General features: G+C 39.4%; 2 protein-coding genes across 5 annotated transcripts in view; both read right to left on the bottom strand.

The window, feature by feature from the left end:
• Positions 1 to 3,241, bottom strand: part of il13ra2 (interleukin 13 receptor, alpha 2) — a 28,039-nt gene extending 24,798 nt beyond the window's left edge. For both annotated transcript variants that reach the window (XM_085420420.1, XM_085420423.1), the window contains exon 1: positions 2,922 to 3,241. The gene's annotated coding sequence lies outside the window, so the exon portion shown is untranslated. The remainder of the gene's footprint in view (positions 1 to 2,921) is intronic.
• Positions 3,242 to 3,392: 151 nt separating this feature from the next.
• The window catches only part of lrch2 (leucine-rich repeats and calponin homology (CH) domain containing 2), a 37,998-nt gene continuing 25,407 nt past the window's right edge, over positions 3,393 to 15,983 (bottom strand). For 2 of the 3 annotated variants that reach the window (XM_085420418.1, XM_085420419.1), the window contains 4 exons: positions 15,537 to 15,649; positions 10,624 to 10,761; positions 10,377 to 10,454; positions 8,187 to 9,977 (listed from right to left, as the gene is read on the bottom strand). In XM_085420418.1, the coding sequence (XP_085276544.1) occupies positions 9,858 to 9,977; positions 10,377 to 10,454; positions 10,624 to 10,761; positions 15,537 to 15,649 (449 nt within the window). In that variant the 3' untranslated portion in view covers positions 8,187 to 9,857. Of the gene's footprint in view, positions 8,156 to 8,186; positions 9,978 to 10,376; positions 10,455 to 10,623; positions 10,762 to 15,536; positions 15,650 to 15,983 lie in introns of those variants that run through there. The other variant, XR_014913537.1, reaches the window with a different exon arrangement.

Raw genomic sequence — 15,983 nt, 5'->3', positions numbered from 1 at the left:
CTATAAAAGAAAATGAAACGGCCAAAGAAAAACAAAATTAAGACTCAAAAGGGACTCTATACAGTGACAGGCTTATTGTTGAATACTGGGAGCTAGCGTATCGGGAATTCCTGCCAAATTCAACCCTGTTTTCCAGGGAAAAACACATGCAGTAACACATTAGTTTCTGCATGTATGTGCCTGTGTTTCAACTGTAAAAAAAATCGTACTAAATTCTAGATAAAAGGACCTAACGTTTCTTTGCAGTACAAAGTTCAAAAGTACAAATCTATGTCCCAAAGTGTCTGTGTTTGTGTGGAATTACATTTCCACGCATTATTTCCAATAAACAGCACAGCTTCAAAACTTAAAAACATCAGGATGCTGCAGAAAAATCTTACTTAAAGCAGAATGCAGTAATTTAAACCCCTGTTACACTGCAATGTGACTGTGGGCATAAATAATATTTAAGGCCATAAAATAATTTCTGGTTTATATTATCATTTAAAGACTAGCATATTGACTCAGAAACAGTCCTGGAACACTGTAACTGCATTTGATCCTCAAACGCAAGCCACTGTCATGCAAAGAAAGAAAAGGTCTAGCAACACTGGCGCCAATGCCAGGCTTGAGTTCATTTAAGAGGGACCGAGGCAAGAAGGAAACCATTGTGTGGTTTGACAAATAAAAAAAAAGAAAAAAAAAAGTTAAAGTTAGCTTTCCAAGCTAAAGAAAAAAGATATAATGTGACATATAAATGCATGGTTTAAAAGCTTCCATAAAGGTATGCAGGCACCATTAACATGAAATAAAGTATATACACATGTTGGAATGGGTAGTGCCACACAGACAACATTGTTTTTGAGGATTCTACAGCAACAGCAGCACGACTCTATAGTGAATGAAACCGGAGTGCTACTCAGAAACACGTAGTGCATTATGCACTGGAAAAATATAACAAAGTAAACCCACAGCTGCTGAGAAGTTGATAAGAAACAAGGAAGAATGGGAAACATTTTTGCTTTCACAACTACAGCAACTGACCTAATTTTCGTAATCACTTAAAATGTTGTTAAAGAACAGCAATTTGACATAAGTGCAAGTGTGTCTCTGACCGATTCTTATACATTTCTCCCAAACCAACATCTCTCAGATTGAACACTTGATATTTTGTCTTTTTAACATTGTTAATTAAATATGAGCGCATAAATGATTTGCAACCTGTTGTATACTGCCTTCATGTTAATTTTAAGCAAAGCCCAAACTATTTTTTTAGCAATTTTTCCCATTCCTACTATGGTAGTGTCTACTGTTCCTGTTTCACTTGCAGTTAAATAACTTTTGGTTATTTCCTGTTGTACTTTGAAAATGTCATTCTACAGTCAATCCTCTGTGTATATATAGTCCTTCCCAACCCTTTGTCCATATCCTGTCATCTGTTTTCCCTTTCGTGCATAGTTTGGGGTTTTCCACCTTTTTGTTACGTAATATTGGATTTGGTTATCAGATTATTTGGTATTCCATTTAGCTTCAGTGTCTGCGTTTGGCTCCTATGTCAATTCAGTTTTATATATATATATATATATATATATATATATATATATATATATATATATATATATATATATATATATATATATATATATATATATATATATATATATATATATATACAGCCACTTGGGGGTGATGTTATGGGTACAGGACAAAGGAGAGACATATATGCTGCAACCAACAGTCAACTCAAGACGCTTTACACTGGAGATTAAAGACTTGGGAGAAATCCCAAATAATTAGTAGACACCCTTATGAACAAACAAGGATGAAAAATCCTTTTAAAAGGCATCTGGTGTGACTGATTGTGTGTGAGAGGAAAGAGAACAGAAGATGATATAAAAGATAGACTGATACAACGATAGCAGAGAGAGAGAAAACACAGGCTAAGGCAGGAAGAAGAAAATAATTTAATCACATGCTCCACTTGTAAACACGTGCAGAGTGATAAGAGCGTGTGGAGAAGAGTCACTCAGTTCATCACATCAAGTCCCACAGCAGCCAGAACTTATAGTGACACACCTGATCCAGCCCTAACAATAAGCTTTATCAAGGTTTGGTTAAATCACGTCAAAGACTTGGGCAACAAATCTGAAGAAACCGGTTCTATAATTGAAATTAATTACTTCATTCAATTAAAATCCTTCACTTCTCAGCTTTCTCCTTTATCCACTGGGGTGCCCCAGGGATCTGTCCTCGGGCCCCTTCTTTCCATCATCTACCTTCTTCCACTCGGACATATTTTTCGTAAATATAATATTCAGTTCCACTGCTACGCCGATGACACCCAGCTCTATCTCTCTACCAAACCTGACTCTACTCTTCCTCCACCCTCCCTCATCCTCTGTCTAGCTGAACTTAATTCTTGGTTCTCCTCCAACTTTCTTAAACTCAACAGCAATAAATCGGAACTTCTTCTGGTTGGCACTAAACGACTGCTATCCAGAATTAACAATTTCTCTCTCACCATCAATAACTCGCTGGTCCCTATCTCTCCCTCTGTGAAAAGCTTGGGTGTCATTCTCGATAGCACATTATCCTTTAACTCACATATCAATAATGTCACACGTGCAGCATATTTCCAACTCCGTAACATTAATCGCCTCCGCCCCTTCCTCACACCTCACGCCACTGCCATTCTCATCCATAATCTTGTTATCTCTAGAATTGACTACTGCAACTCATTATTATTTGGCCTTACACAAAAATCTATCAACAAGCTCCAACGTGTCCAGAACTCTGCTGCCCGTATTATTACTAGGACTTCTTCTACCCACCACATCTCCCCAATCCTGAAGCAACTTCACTGGCTCCCGGTCAAATTTCGCATCCATTTTAAAATAATTCTGTATACATTCAAGGCTATTCATTCTCTCTCTCCACCGTACCTCTCTGACTTATTACAGATGAAGCTCCCATCCCGCTGCCTCAGATCTTCATCTTCTCTTTCTCTCTCTGTTCCCTCTGCTCGTCTGATCACAATGGGAGGGAGGGCCTTTAGCTGCTCTGCCCCTCGACTTTGGAATTCCCTACCCCCGGACCTCAGAAATATTAGTTCATTCTCTCTTTTTAAGTCCACCCTCAAAACTCATCTGTTTAAAATTGCCTATTCTTAAATTTCTGTATGTTTTAACTTTTATCTTCTATTTTTATCATTGTGTATATTTCCAGTTTTTATCTGTTGTACAGTGTCCTTGGGTGCTTTGAAAGGCGCTATTTAAATAAAATGTATTATTATTATTATTATTATTACTGCTGATGCAATCTGGCCCAGATAACATTACTTGAGAGTGTACATGTGCTCTACTGGTGAGTGAATGAAAGGAAAGCAATGAAGACAGCACAGACTGAGCTCCAAAGAATTTCACTTTATTTTTAGATTCAGCATGTTCGCTATAAGAAAACCTTGGAATTTACACAGATGATATGTACACAGGTTTAGCTTCAGTGATTTTGTAGTCTTGCATGCGTCAGACCAGTTTTAAATACAAAAAAACCAGATTATGTACATGAATTGTGAATTCTCTCGGCAGTGTAGCATTTAGACATAACTCACTATTTCACTGTTTTCTCCTAACGAGACGACACTTGTGAGACGTTAAATCATGGCGAGCGTAACCAATTAAACCAATAACAGATACTTAGGCACGGCAATGGATTTATCACATACAAAATTACAAAATAAAAATCAGCACCACTGTCTTTTCGTGTATGCATATGAATTCTACATATTGCAAGCTGTTCAGTAAGTATGCAGCAGACTTTCCCATTATTCCAAAACATCCTGTACATTGCTGTTCTATAGAAACACATAAACCTGCCCCCAGGCCTAATAAGAAACATTAAAAAAAAAAAAAAAAAAAAAAAAAACAGCGGATGGATCAGTTGCTGAGGTAACACAATGTTCACTAATGATGAGAGACATTCATCAAGCAATAGTTACAGAAAGAGACATTTTCACACTTCCAAACAGTGCAAAAAAGATCACGTTCACCTTTGTTAACACCTGCCTCTGAACACTATTCATATATGTCAAGAGGAATCAGTCCCTACATTTATTTCGTCCAGTCCATGCTTGCCCTGAAGAAATCCCTGCTAAAGTATTGGAGATTAAATGGTAAATGGTAAATGGCCTGTATTTATATAGCGCTTTACTAGTCCCTAAGGACCCCAAAGCGCTTTACACATCCAGTCATCCACCCATTCACGCACACATTCACACACTGGTGATGGCAAGCTACATTGTAGCCACAGCCACCCTGGGGTGCACTGACAGAGGCGAGGCTGCCGGACACTGGCGCCACCGGGCCCTCTGACCACCACCAGTAGGCAACGGGTGAAGTGTCTTGCCCAAGGACACAACAACCGAGACTGTCCAAGCCGGGGCTCGAACCGGCAACCTTCCGATTACAAGGCGAACTCCCAACTCTTGAGCCACGATAAGATTAGAGTCCTTAAGGTAGGGCCAAGCTAAAGGGCTAGAGGGATCGTGCGCTTCTTTCTCTAATCTTATGTTGCAGTGTCCTCTTTGTGTTCTTTACTCCTCTAACAAAAAGATACTGAACGATAAAGTGGAAATTTCACAAGAAAACTCGTATGTTGTTAGCCCACCGAAGCCTTATCTTTGGTTGAACTTGAGAAACTGTCAGAACAAGGATTACTTCATGGGCAGTACAAACAGGGGCGCAGATTACAACACACAGATTTACTTTCGAGACTTTTAAATAAAGATTTACTAACAACCGCTACACATACAATGTCACAGAACTGAATTCAGTCAAAATGAAAATCCATACACTGGGTACAGATGGGGGGGTTTAAGCTTCCGTCAAATGTCAGAAAATATCACATCTCTTTTGCAAATACCGAGGTGTAAATATGCTTTGCAGAAACACTTCGATGACAAGATGAATGAAAATGTAATGTGCCGTGTCTTTGCAGGGGCGCGAGCAGTGCGGTGATGACATAAGTATATTGCAGAAAGAGATAACAGAGGTCAAGCTGCTGCTCTCCCTTGCTTTCTACAACAACTTACAGAAGTTACACGCATCGTTAGAGTCCAACACCAGTTCAATTCAGCCTAAATCTGTACCACTTAAAACACCACTGAGGTTTTGTGTCCAATTGGATTTATTATAATTGCAGCCCTTAGGAAATGAGACACACCTGTTAATACAATATGTGTTACTATGGATATTAGAAATAGAAAAATACACAAGGGATAAGGCCTGCCTTGTGCTAATCTTGAGGACAAAGAACTCTGAGGGTGTGTGAGTGTTTTTTTCCAACTGGATTTATATGAAAGCGGTTTTTTCCACAAGGTGTGGTGAAAATTTAATTTGCTATTACTGAATATTTTATGACTTGTAGATGCACATATATTAGCAGAGGGTATTACTTGTATCACGTGGTTTAACCTCTTCTCCCCACAGGAGAGAAAATTATCCTCTGTTTATATTCCTTCACCTGTATGAGTCACTATTATCTGAAGATCTCAGTCGAATTCCATGGAAACCACATCAGTAACCGGATAATAATGATTAAAGCCACAAAACATTGTCTATGCGGTGAGATATTCAACACACTATGTGTCCCAGTCCCAGGCAGTCTTCACGAGTGACAAAATCATGAAAATGTATTCTAGTTTGTTTACAAAATTCTATTTTTCCTTTCACTTTTCACACAAAGGACCTCAAATTTGAGAGCAACTGCATTATTTAAAACAACAGAATATGTGCAGCAATTTAAAAGACAGAGATGAGGCAACACATTCTTAGCTAAAGTTCTGCACCATTGTTAATATTTGTAACAATATCTATAGGTAAGGTAAGTTCAGGTATCAAGTTATTCTTATTGTTTAAAGATAAGAAGTTAGAAAGCTACCATCAGATATACCCAAAAAGCTCCTGTCAGGCTACCACAGTGTAATATTATTATTTTACGTATTATTTTTTCAGTTGTTACATTTGATTGTGTTTCAGAATAAAGGATTCTGCACGGCAATACATTTGGTGAATGCATACAGTAGATACTTTAAAAGAGAGCTCACTGACTGCTGCTTGCTTTGCTTGTTAACTAGAGCCCTGCAGGAAAAAGAACAACTACCACATTCCAAATGACACACCAGGAAACATCACCCAGTGACCAACAGTACAGTCATTCATAAAGACTCAAAGTTATCTGCATAAGTAAAATGTTTGACCTGAGATTCTGTGATGGTTTATGCATATTTTACACTCAAGGTCTGATAAACTGGAAGCTTAATTTTTATCTGTGTGATATCTGTTCTCTGGAACATGACGCCATAGCATCAATAGGGGGGAAAATACAGGCTATTCAGAGGAAGCAGAGGTTCTCATGAACACCATTCAAATTCAGACACTGGGGTTATTAACGTGAGGTGAAAAGCAGTAACATGGAAACCAAGAATTTGGCACACACGCTCGTATCCTGGAATCAAACCAGAAGTGCAAGTCTCTATACTTCCTTTCATGAAGTTTGACCACTGCATTTGAGCAAATTCTCCACAAGTAAGATGGCCAATCGGAGATGCAGCTCATCGGCATAGAAGCAGTTTAAGTTAACAACAACATAAATTATCCTGTACAGAGAAGTTAACCTACAAGTGAACAAATAAATAAATAAAGCTATCCCTCCTCTGAGGCACAGTAGTTCTACATGTTCTGCTCCAGTCTCAAATGTTTTTTCACATTAGTTTTTAGCCTTTGGCTCGTTAAGCTAGTAAAGCTAAGGCTCACCAAAAAAGGACAGGTTTGTGATCCGCCACATATTCACCAGACATCACTCTGCTCTAACCACCCTGTCAACTTGTTTCTGTGGTAAAAAGAGAGACCTTGTTAAAACACGAGACTGCCATAGCTGCGCTATCAAAGACTTCTCTGTCAGAAGTAATTTAACTGGTGTCATATCAGCATGCAAATTTAGAATCAATTAGCCTTCAGTGAAGTCTGTGGCTGTTGGCTGCATGAAAGCTATTGTGTGAGAATGGTGTGAACTAGGTCATCATACTTTGTTTCTAATGGCTGCGAGTGAAGAAACCCGAAGTTAGTGAAGTCAGTTACCGATCATTAACCAAGTTTTCTCTTTGTTTGTTCTGTCAGATTAGGGAACTGGGTATCCTGGCCCTATGAAGTGGTTAGGGATGTCGCGTTAGCCCATATTTAGTAGATCGTGTAGTCTTTTGCCAGTAATCTATTTAATGCAAATCCAATCATTAACCTCACTTTAGGTTTTAATTAAAACTGTGTTTTAAACACAGAGTGTATACACAGTCATTGTAAAATGACAGTACAACCCCTGTGTTGTACTAAGGTTTTGCACATTAGGACAAAATATATTAAATCTGTCCATCGCAGGTCTTAAAATGAGGTAAGCACATCTGGAGATGAACAATAACAGATAACATGATACACCATATCATTATTTATTTAACAAAAAGTAAGCCTTAATGTAGCAGAAGTAAGTCCTTGCTTATTATTCCTAAGCTCCTCTATAAAAGCAGATGCTTTGACAGTTTTCTGGTCTGGAGCACTCAGGTATGAACTGGTTCAATGCCAAGGAGACATCACCAAAGTGACAACAACTTTATGCCGCATATAAAGTTTGTTTAGAAGGCTTGCCAGAGGAAGCCCTCTGCTTTTAAAAGACCATGGCGGACAGCTTAGGTTTGCAAAGTTACATGTGTGCAACCCACAAGACTTCTTGAATGATGCCCTTTGAACAGATGAGACTAAAGTGGACCACATTTGGCAAAAAGAAAATACGATAAGATAAGATTAACTCAAATGTATCATACCTTAAACTGTTAAAAAGCACGGTGGAAGAGGAGTGATGACTTGGGCTTGTTTTGTTTGTATACCAAAGTACTCTAGAGTCAATTATGTGAGGTCACCTGTCCGACAGCTAAAGCTTGGCCAAAACCGGGTCATGCAACAGTAAGTGAATCTACAACAGAAATCCCAGACCTCAACCTGACTGAAATCCTGTGGCGTGTAAAGAAGAGTGGGCCAGAATTCCAAAGTGCCTCTGCACTCTGGCGTCCTTTTTGTTAAATAACATTGTATTATGTCATGTATTAATATGTCCTTAGGGTTATTTAACCCTGGAGAACCCATGGGGTCAAATTTGACCCCATGGGGTCCCTAGTAAACCAATGGGGTCGGATCTGACCCCATGGGTTCTCCAGGGTTAAGTTTTAGACCTGAAAAGAACTATACTTTTAAAATTACATCCTGGTATGATCCTGCTAACCATAGAAATGATAGATGATGAACTTCTTTTTAGCCATGGCTGCAAATCATGGTCTGAGAAATAAAGTTAAAAAATGTGTTTATATAAAAATAAAGAAAATTATTCTTCAGATCTCTTGATTAGTTTATGGTTTCAATTTCTGGTTTGTGTTTTGTCTGTTTTTGTCGTGTGTTTTCTCATGTGGCAGTGAACTGAACTCTCAGATCCACCATATGGAACAGATTAGTGCCAAAGTTAAAAGCTTTTAGTCATTTTCCATTTGCTGGAAAACATTAGATTAACATCTTCAGTTGCATGTGGGCAGATAGTGAGGACAGAGACACACAAATCAAAAATGTACACAGTTAAAACAAGTAAATAAATAGATAAATAATAGAATTTCCCTGAAATAAAGTGTATTAGAAACCACACTAAACAGGATGGCTTAGTGGGAAAATAAGACCATACCGTACGTGGGAAGTTTGTAAGGGCACCCTGAACCATTTTCGGATCCAGGCACCCATCAGTCAGCCGTTCACAAACAATATTCACATAGAATATAAACAATACGGCAGATCTGTGCTGCTAATTTCACATAACTGGCAAGCATTAACTGGAAACAGCTGGAAGCAAAGTATCAAAAGCTTCAGAAAAGGTAAAATCGAGAATGGCCTAGAGTTTAAAAAAAAAAAAAACGCGGTGAAAAAATGCTACAGTACAAAACAAGATATCATGCTTTTGGCAAAAGCCAAGTTCGTATTATCACAGTGGTCAAATGTCAAGTCCCCTGGTGCATGCAGATGTGATTTATGGTCGAAAGGTGTTGAAACTGCACCAGAAAAACAGGCGGAAAGTCCTCTGTCTGCATGATAATAACATTAAATTCATTCCTAGATTACACCGGCTTTCAAAAAGCACTGTCTAAATGCATTACAAAAACAAAACAATTGATGAATCAGGCTTAGCTGCTCAAAACAGGATATCATCCTTGCATGCCTGATGAAGACTGTGTAAAACCATGAAAACAAAAATCAAGAAAAAATTCACTGAGAAAATAAATTTAACAAGTAAGAAGAGCAACTCAAGTGTAAGGACCCAATAAGGTCCCTCAGTACAGGCAGCCTAGTCCTTTCCAGTGAAAGAGTGAGTTATGTGTCTGTCATTTCCTCACTTCCACTTGGTCAGTGCTGACACTCGCAGACTCAGTGACTAGAAAGAAGGACGCACAAACCTTTAATGTCTTAGATTCATCGTCGTGTGTGCCTCTTCTGCAAGTTTTAGCTCAGCACCTTAGAAAACACGCATCCAGGATGACCCCAGTAATAGGAACAGCATAAGAGTGAAAATGTGATGGAAGAGGTAAGTGGTAGCTGACATCATATGAAGAGACAGAAGCATTTAGACATCTTGTCTCCTGTTTCAGTCAGGCAAAAGTCAACTCCAAAAGACCCATGGGGCCACTGTGTCCTCGCCCCACTGGGATCTCTGGTCCCTGGTAATGAGGAAGAAGGTTTGGGCTTGGTAGAGAGGTGATCCTGCACGAGTGCAGGTCTGATGCAAAACTGAGGCTCGTGTCAAACAGTCGAGAGCTGCGTGGGCTTAGAAGTGGGGAGATCCAGCAGAGCCTGCACAGTCACACCCACTTTCACTAGGCCACGTTCTTCTAGGATGTGATGTGGCAGACACAGCTTGTCCTGAGTCAACAGAGAGATGTCTTTTTGTTAATTTTTCTCAGAGAAAAATAAAAAAGAAAGGTGGGGTTTTCAGACAGTATTTAACTGTTATAAGCTTTTCTGACAGGCAGATTTGACCAGAGACAAATAGAATATATTTGTCTTTCATTATTTATGACAGCAATTCTTCATTTGGAGAAGGATCAAGGATAAAGGCAAAAACCAGACCAGTGAGTATGCATGATATAACTTGCAGAAACTGTATGGAACTTGTGCTTCAGAGCCCAACGGTGGATATCACCATGGAAGGTAATAAATCTTCACAGAATATATTGCAAAATAAATACAGGTTAAGTGGTGTTTGAAGTGAAGCGTGTATGAAATGCCTGAATGAAAGTGTTAAATGGTTAATGTTAGTACCTGTGGGACACCCAGCTTCTTACAGGCATCCAAGAAGTTTTCCACGTTTCTCCGGCATTTGGCCATGCTAAGCTTTGGCTGGAAGCCCAAATATCAATCATTTTAGTTAATTAAACTCACAGCGGAACAAAATCCACATAGCTAAGCAGACAAAAATTTTATAACCAATAAATTCATGAGAATTTCTAACTCTTGGCATTAACAATTTTTTAAAAAAAGACTCATTTTGAAGATGGGGTGTTCTCACCACTGCAGGAGATGGTACATGGATGCTGGCAACAGACCGAGGACAGATATGATTAGCTAAATGGCAAAGGACAACTCCGTCCATTAGAGCTGCTCCAACATCATCCGGAAGCAACACCTTGAGCCTGGACTCAATGTTCTGCAAACACACACACACAAAACGCACTAAGAGTAGAAAAGGTGTTTAATTTATTAACATTGAATCAATTACTCACAGCGGGTTCTCCATCCTCTCGCTTTCATTTCATTCTGTTAGTTTTAATTACTGTATTTAGCCAAACAGCTTCTTTGGACCAAAGGTTCACGAGAGTGTAATCAGTTAATGATCTGAGGTAAGTGCCTGGGTGCGTACCACACGCAGCTTAATGAAAGTTAAGCAACTCTGAAAGATCATATTAAATCCTCCTTTTAATACTTGCTATCTACTAAGCTATATTATTTTTGCTTCCAGTACACCTGAGCATGTGCGTTCTGATAATCACTCCCTGTTAATCAGATGATCTGCAGAGTGTTATTTATGTCTTTATTAAATATCTCCCACATAACCAATTTGTTTGTTTTTGTATGAATGGGTGGGTTAGTACTGCTGCCAGAGAAGAGAGTTGGACAAAATCCAACAAATACTTCTTGGTATTCTTGGTTTATCTATTTGCTGTGAGTCAGGAGTGACAGAAGAATTAGATACTTGCCTCAGGTGGGAAATCAGAAGGAAAGTTACTGTTTATCATTGGAATATATCCAAAGCAGTTGAAGAAACTGGTAATGTTATTGAAGTCAATTGTCTACCATTGAATGTTTTTGTGCATGCTTTCGAACGTGTTTTTGATTTCCCATGAAGTTCATGAATAAGGCACTGTTCCGCTCCTGTGGTGTGATGCTTTGCTTTCTGTAACTTTTCTGAAGTCCATCTGTTTCCGTTTGACCTTTTGCTTGGACTGGAAAGCATTTCTAACCAGCGATGACAATGATTATGTTTTTAGAAATGAAAGTTCTCTTGGCTGCCCAAACAGTGAACTGCTCTGTCCACAGTCTAATTTAAGCTTTCACCCCAGCACGGACAAGCACACCCTGAAATGTCACTTCAGTCAGAGAAGAAGAAGCCACTTGTATGGGTTGAATCCAGCCGTGGAAACTGTTTCTTTCACTTATACAGGCGTCTCCATTAGGACAAATGACCACCTGGCTTAATTTTCAAATATTAGAATTTAAATACTTCCCTTATAACCAAACACGGAAGCTCATACCCAACACCAACATGTAAATCCAAGGGACATAATAAAATAAAGACAGGCTGTGTACTCTGTACTAGACTGTTAGGTAAGATCACAAACCCTTGCCAGAAAACAGGAATCTAACCGCATTACAAAGCAACTCTGGACAAGATTCAAGAACAAAACCTGAATTATTTATTGACCCATAACCTGGAGCTGATTGTCTCAGACTCCAAGACCGCCTACAAACACACGTTTCAACCACCCTGAAGGAGTAAACAGCACTTTGACAAAGACACTTCTGGTGAATCAAACACACTATTTGTTTATTGATACATTTCAGGTCAATCAGAAATTAATTAAAAGTACATTTCTGATTAGACTCTATGTGTTTATTATAATTTTCCCAGTAGTTTAGATCTATATGTGTAAATTGTGTATGAGCTCCTATCAATTAGGTGGAAGGTGTGACACTGCTCTATAAAATTATCCAAAGCTCTTCCATGTGTGGAAAAATGCCATCACTCCTGCTTAACAGACCACTGCCTGAGTTCAGAAGGCTCTCGCCTCAGATTAATCAGCCCTTCCTTACCATGGCTACATTGCTACAGCACGCAAAAACACTTCCAGTAACCTTCAGCTGTTATCAAAAAATTCCACCCACTGCAAAAATCCCAGTCAATTTTAAAATACCAACCAAGTTAGCAATTGCTGTCAGGTGGCTGTCTTCTTCTCTGCTTAATGTTCCCACTTATTCAAGTCATTTCATCTGCCTTCAATTTTTTATTCTCATCATCTGATCATTAACGAACAGATCAAATGTATCGTAGCTCGCTTCCTGAGACCACTTTGCTTCCGCAACTTTTCTTGGAAACGAGGCGAGAATCCTCTCGCTGACAACATCTTTAAAAAGAGGTTCACCTCAATGCTATGATGGCCTAACACCCAGTAGAGCCAGGCACGGGAACACTCCGAGTCTAAGGAGTGCTGTTTTTCTCAAAGTAATGTCTGTTCTTTTTCCATAACGGAAAGTGTCACCTACGCCTACTTTGTTTTCCTTTTGTTAAGGACTTTCATCTCAGTTTTGGAACACCCTTTTACTTTGTGCCCTTGTTTATTTTTTTTCTCCTTTTGTAAAGATGTTTTGGCAGGTTTGACAAAGAGTTCTTTTGTCTCGGGCAAACCTTATTTGGCAAAATGGTATGTAAGCGTCAGGTATTGTATAAAACATCTGTCAGTGTGTGATGCTATCACAAGTATGCTGTGCTGCGCTTCTTTTACCGGCCTGTATTTCTGTGACAAGTGATGACAGGTTGTTTTCTTCCCCACTGTCATCTCATCACCTCATGAACCTGGCCTGATTAAGAAAATGAAAGCATTATTTTTCTTTAGCCTCTCCTGTAGAGACTTTGCATCTCTAATGCTTTTCATTAGAATTAGACTAGCCAGTCATTTTGATGTGTTTTGCTCTCTTCTAATGTTTATTATCATGCCAACGACACTGTGCATGCTTCGCATATTTTAGGTGTGTCTGACATTCTCCAACATGCTGACTGTTGGTTACACCTCTGGTTCTGTACAGATGGTTTGCAAGCAAATACGTTACTTCACTTTAGCACCATGGGACGCAGCAGGTTGCACGGGCATGTGTGCAACTACTAAACCACAATGTTAACCTGATCATTCGCTTTCCCCTGATACTTTCTTTGTCCCTTTCTTGCAGGGCTGCTTGAAAATGGCAAAAGTAAATAGGCAAACACATGCCACAGCTTGGCATTGAATGCCTCGTTAGCTGCAAGGATTCTCTGAGCTACATGTGAGTTGTACCTCTTGGGGTTTGTGCAGAATCTCTGATCATTGCTCAGTGTGACTTTGGGACCTTGTCCCATCATGTGTTAGAATGCCCGAATACTCCAGGCGAGAAGAATGCCAAAACGTTGACTTTCATTGAGGTGCTCAAATTTGGTGATGATGAATTAATCAAGTGCATTTGGTTAGCAGAACCCAGCTGCACACCTTCTTAATTCCTGTGGGAACAGTAAGAGTGTACTTACAAAGCCAGTTCGGAAAAATTGGAGACACTGTTTAAAACGTAAATCAAAAGATAATGCAATGATTTGCAGATCTCATAAACCTGTATTTTGTTCACAATGGAAGAAAAATATCAAACATTTAAATTGAGGCCCTTTACTATTTTATGAAAGATATTTTTTATTGAAGATTTAGAGCAGGGGTCCCCAACTCCAGGCCGGTGTCCTGCAGGTTTTAGATCTCACCCTGGGTTAACACACCTGAATCACATGATTAGTTCATTACCAGGCCTCTGGAAAACTGCAAGACATGTTGAGGAGGTAATTTAGCCATTTGAATCAGCTGTGTTGGATCACGGACACATTTGAAAACTGCAGGACATCAGCCCTCAAGGCCTGGAGTTGGGGACCCCTGATTTAGAGAATCTGGAGACATTTTTTTGCGCAGACCAAAAGTCTGTACTGGATGTTGTTGATCTACATGCCCTCTGGTGGCACTCCATTTAAAACAGGCATGATTCTCTCATGGAAATCACTGAAGGGGCTCACGAATGCTTTCTAAAATTAACATCTGTGAACACAGTTTGCCATGCCACATCCACAAAAGCAGGTTAAAGCTCTATTATGCAAAGAACCGAAGCTCATTGGTTGAGGCAAAGTGGAGAAAATGTTCCGTGGTCGCACAAATCAACATTAGAAATTCTTTTCGGAAAACATGGATGCCACATTTTGTGGATGAAACAGGAGAGGGATGATGTGGGATTTTATTAGTGTTCAGTTAAGAAAACCTCCATCTCTGATGACAGCTTACACTTTTGGAAAGGCACCATCAGTGCTGAAAGATATACAGGCTTCAGAGCAACATACGCTCACTTCCAGATAACATATTTTTCTTTGTTTTTAACTTGCATATTTCAACAAGACAGTGCCAAATCACATACTGCATCTACTACAATCTGGGTGCTGAGTTGGCCTGCCTGGAGTCCAGCATTTGATGACCCAGGACTGTTGAGCAGCTTGAGTCCACTATTAGATAAGAACAGGAAAACATTCCCCTCCCAAAAGTCCTGCTGTTAAAAAAAGAAGAGCGGATGCTGCACAATGACAAACATGGCTCTGTCCCAACTTTGTTGACATGTGTTGCTCCCATTTAATTCAAAATGACCATTTTTTCTTCTTAAAATGATGTCGTGTCGCAGTTTAAACATTGTTTAACTGTCGTTTTCTGTGTTCTGTTGTGAATAAAATGTGGATTTATGAGTTTTGCAAATCACTGCATTCTGTTTTTATTTAAATTTCACACATCCTCCCAACTATGTTGGAATTAGTAGGTTGTAGGTCCAGCTAGGCATGCCCAGCCCACCCTGATTCCTAAATTATTTTTATAAGCAAAAACAAAAGTGTTTCAGCCCTCCACACCCATCCCTCCGTCGCTATAGCCCCAGCATAAATAGATGAGTCAATTTAGACTCAGCGTGTTTCTTAATTCCTTGGAAACCAAGTGAAGTCATGATGAATCTGTATTCCTAAGCAGGAAGGCTGGATAAGAAGCAATTGTCTAGCTCGAAGGCGTAAACACTGAAACAAAAGCAGGATCTATTGAGCTTTGGCCTCTGTATGACTCCATGACTCGTACAAACGCAAAGGCATAAATAAGCTGCAAGGCATCTGACCTGTCGTAACAGTCCTATCTTCTCCATTTCCTCTCTCAAGTGCTCCATCTTCCTTCTCATCGTGAAGCTCGGGTCTGTAGAGCTGATCTCCTGATGGCTTCCTCTGGTGAAGGCTAAAATTACAGATGGGGGTAACAATCCAAAGAACACACAAAGGAAATAAGAAGAACAGAAAAAAAAAGTATTTAGTACATCACAGTCGCTCAGTTCAATTTCAGGCCACCTGCTCGTTTTCAGTCTGACAATAGAAATGCAGAGTTAATGTGAAAGTCTATCAAATAATATGAGCTCTTACTGTATAAGACCAAATCCCAACAATGTCCAAGGAACCAATCTGTGCTGTGTGTTACCTGGAATTAGGTGTGGCTGTGATACAATCTAAATCTGTATTTACAGTAGGAAGCGTACAGTGTGCTTGTGCATGTCTTCCTTTATTTCAAGTTATCC

Source organism: Rhamphochromis longiceps, linkage group LG10 (assembly GCF_057381845.1).
Source record: "Rhamphochromis longiceps isolate RC_006_pf linkage group LG10, R_longiceps_female_GT1.1, whole genome shotgun sequence".
Lineage (NCBI taxonomy): Eukaryota > Metazoa > Chordata > Actinopteri > Cichliformes > Cichlidae > Rhamphochromis > Rhamphochromis longiceps.
This window is presented reverse-complemented; position numbering and strand designations above follow the sequence as displayed.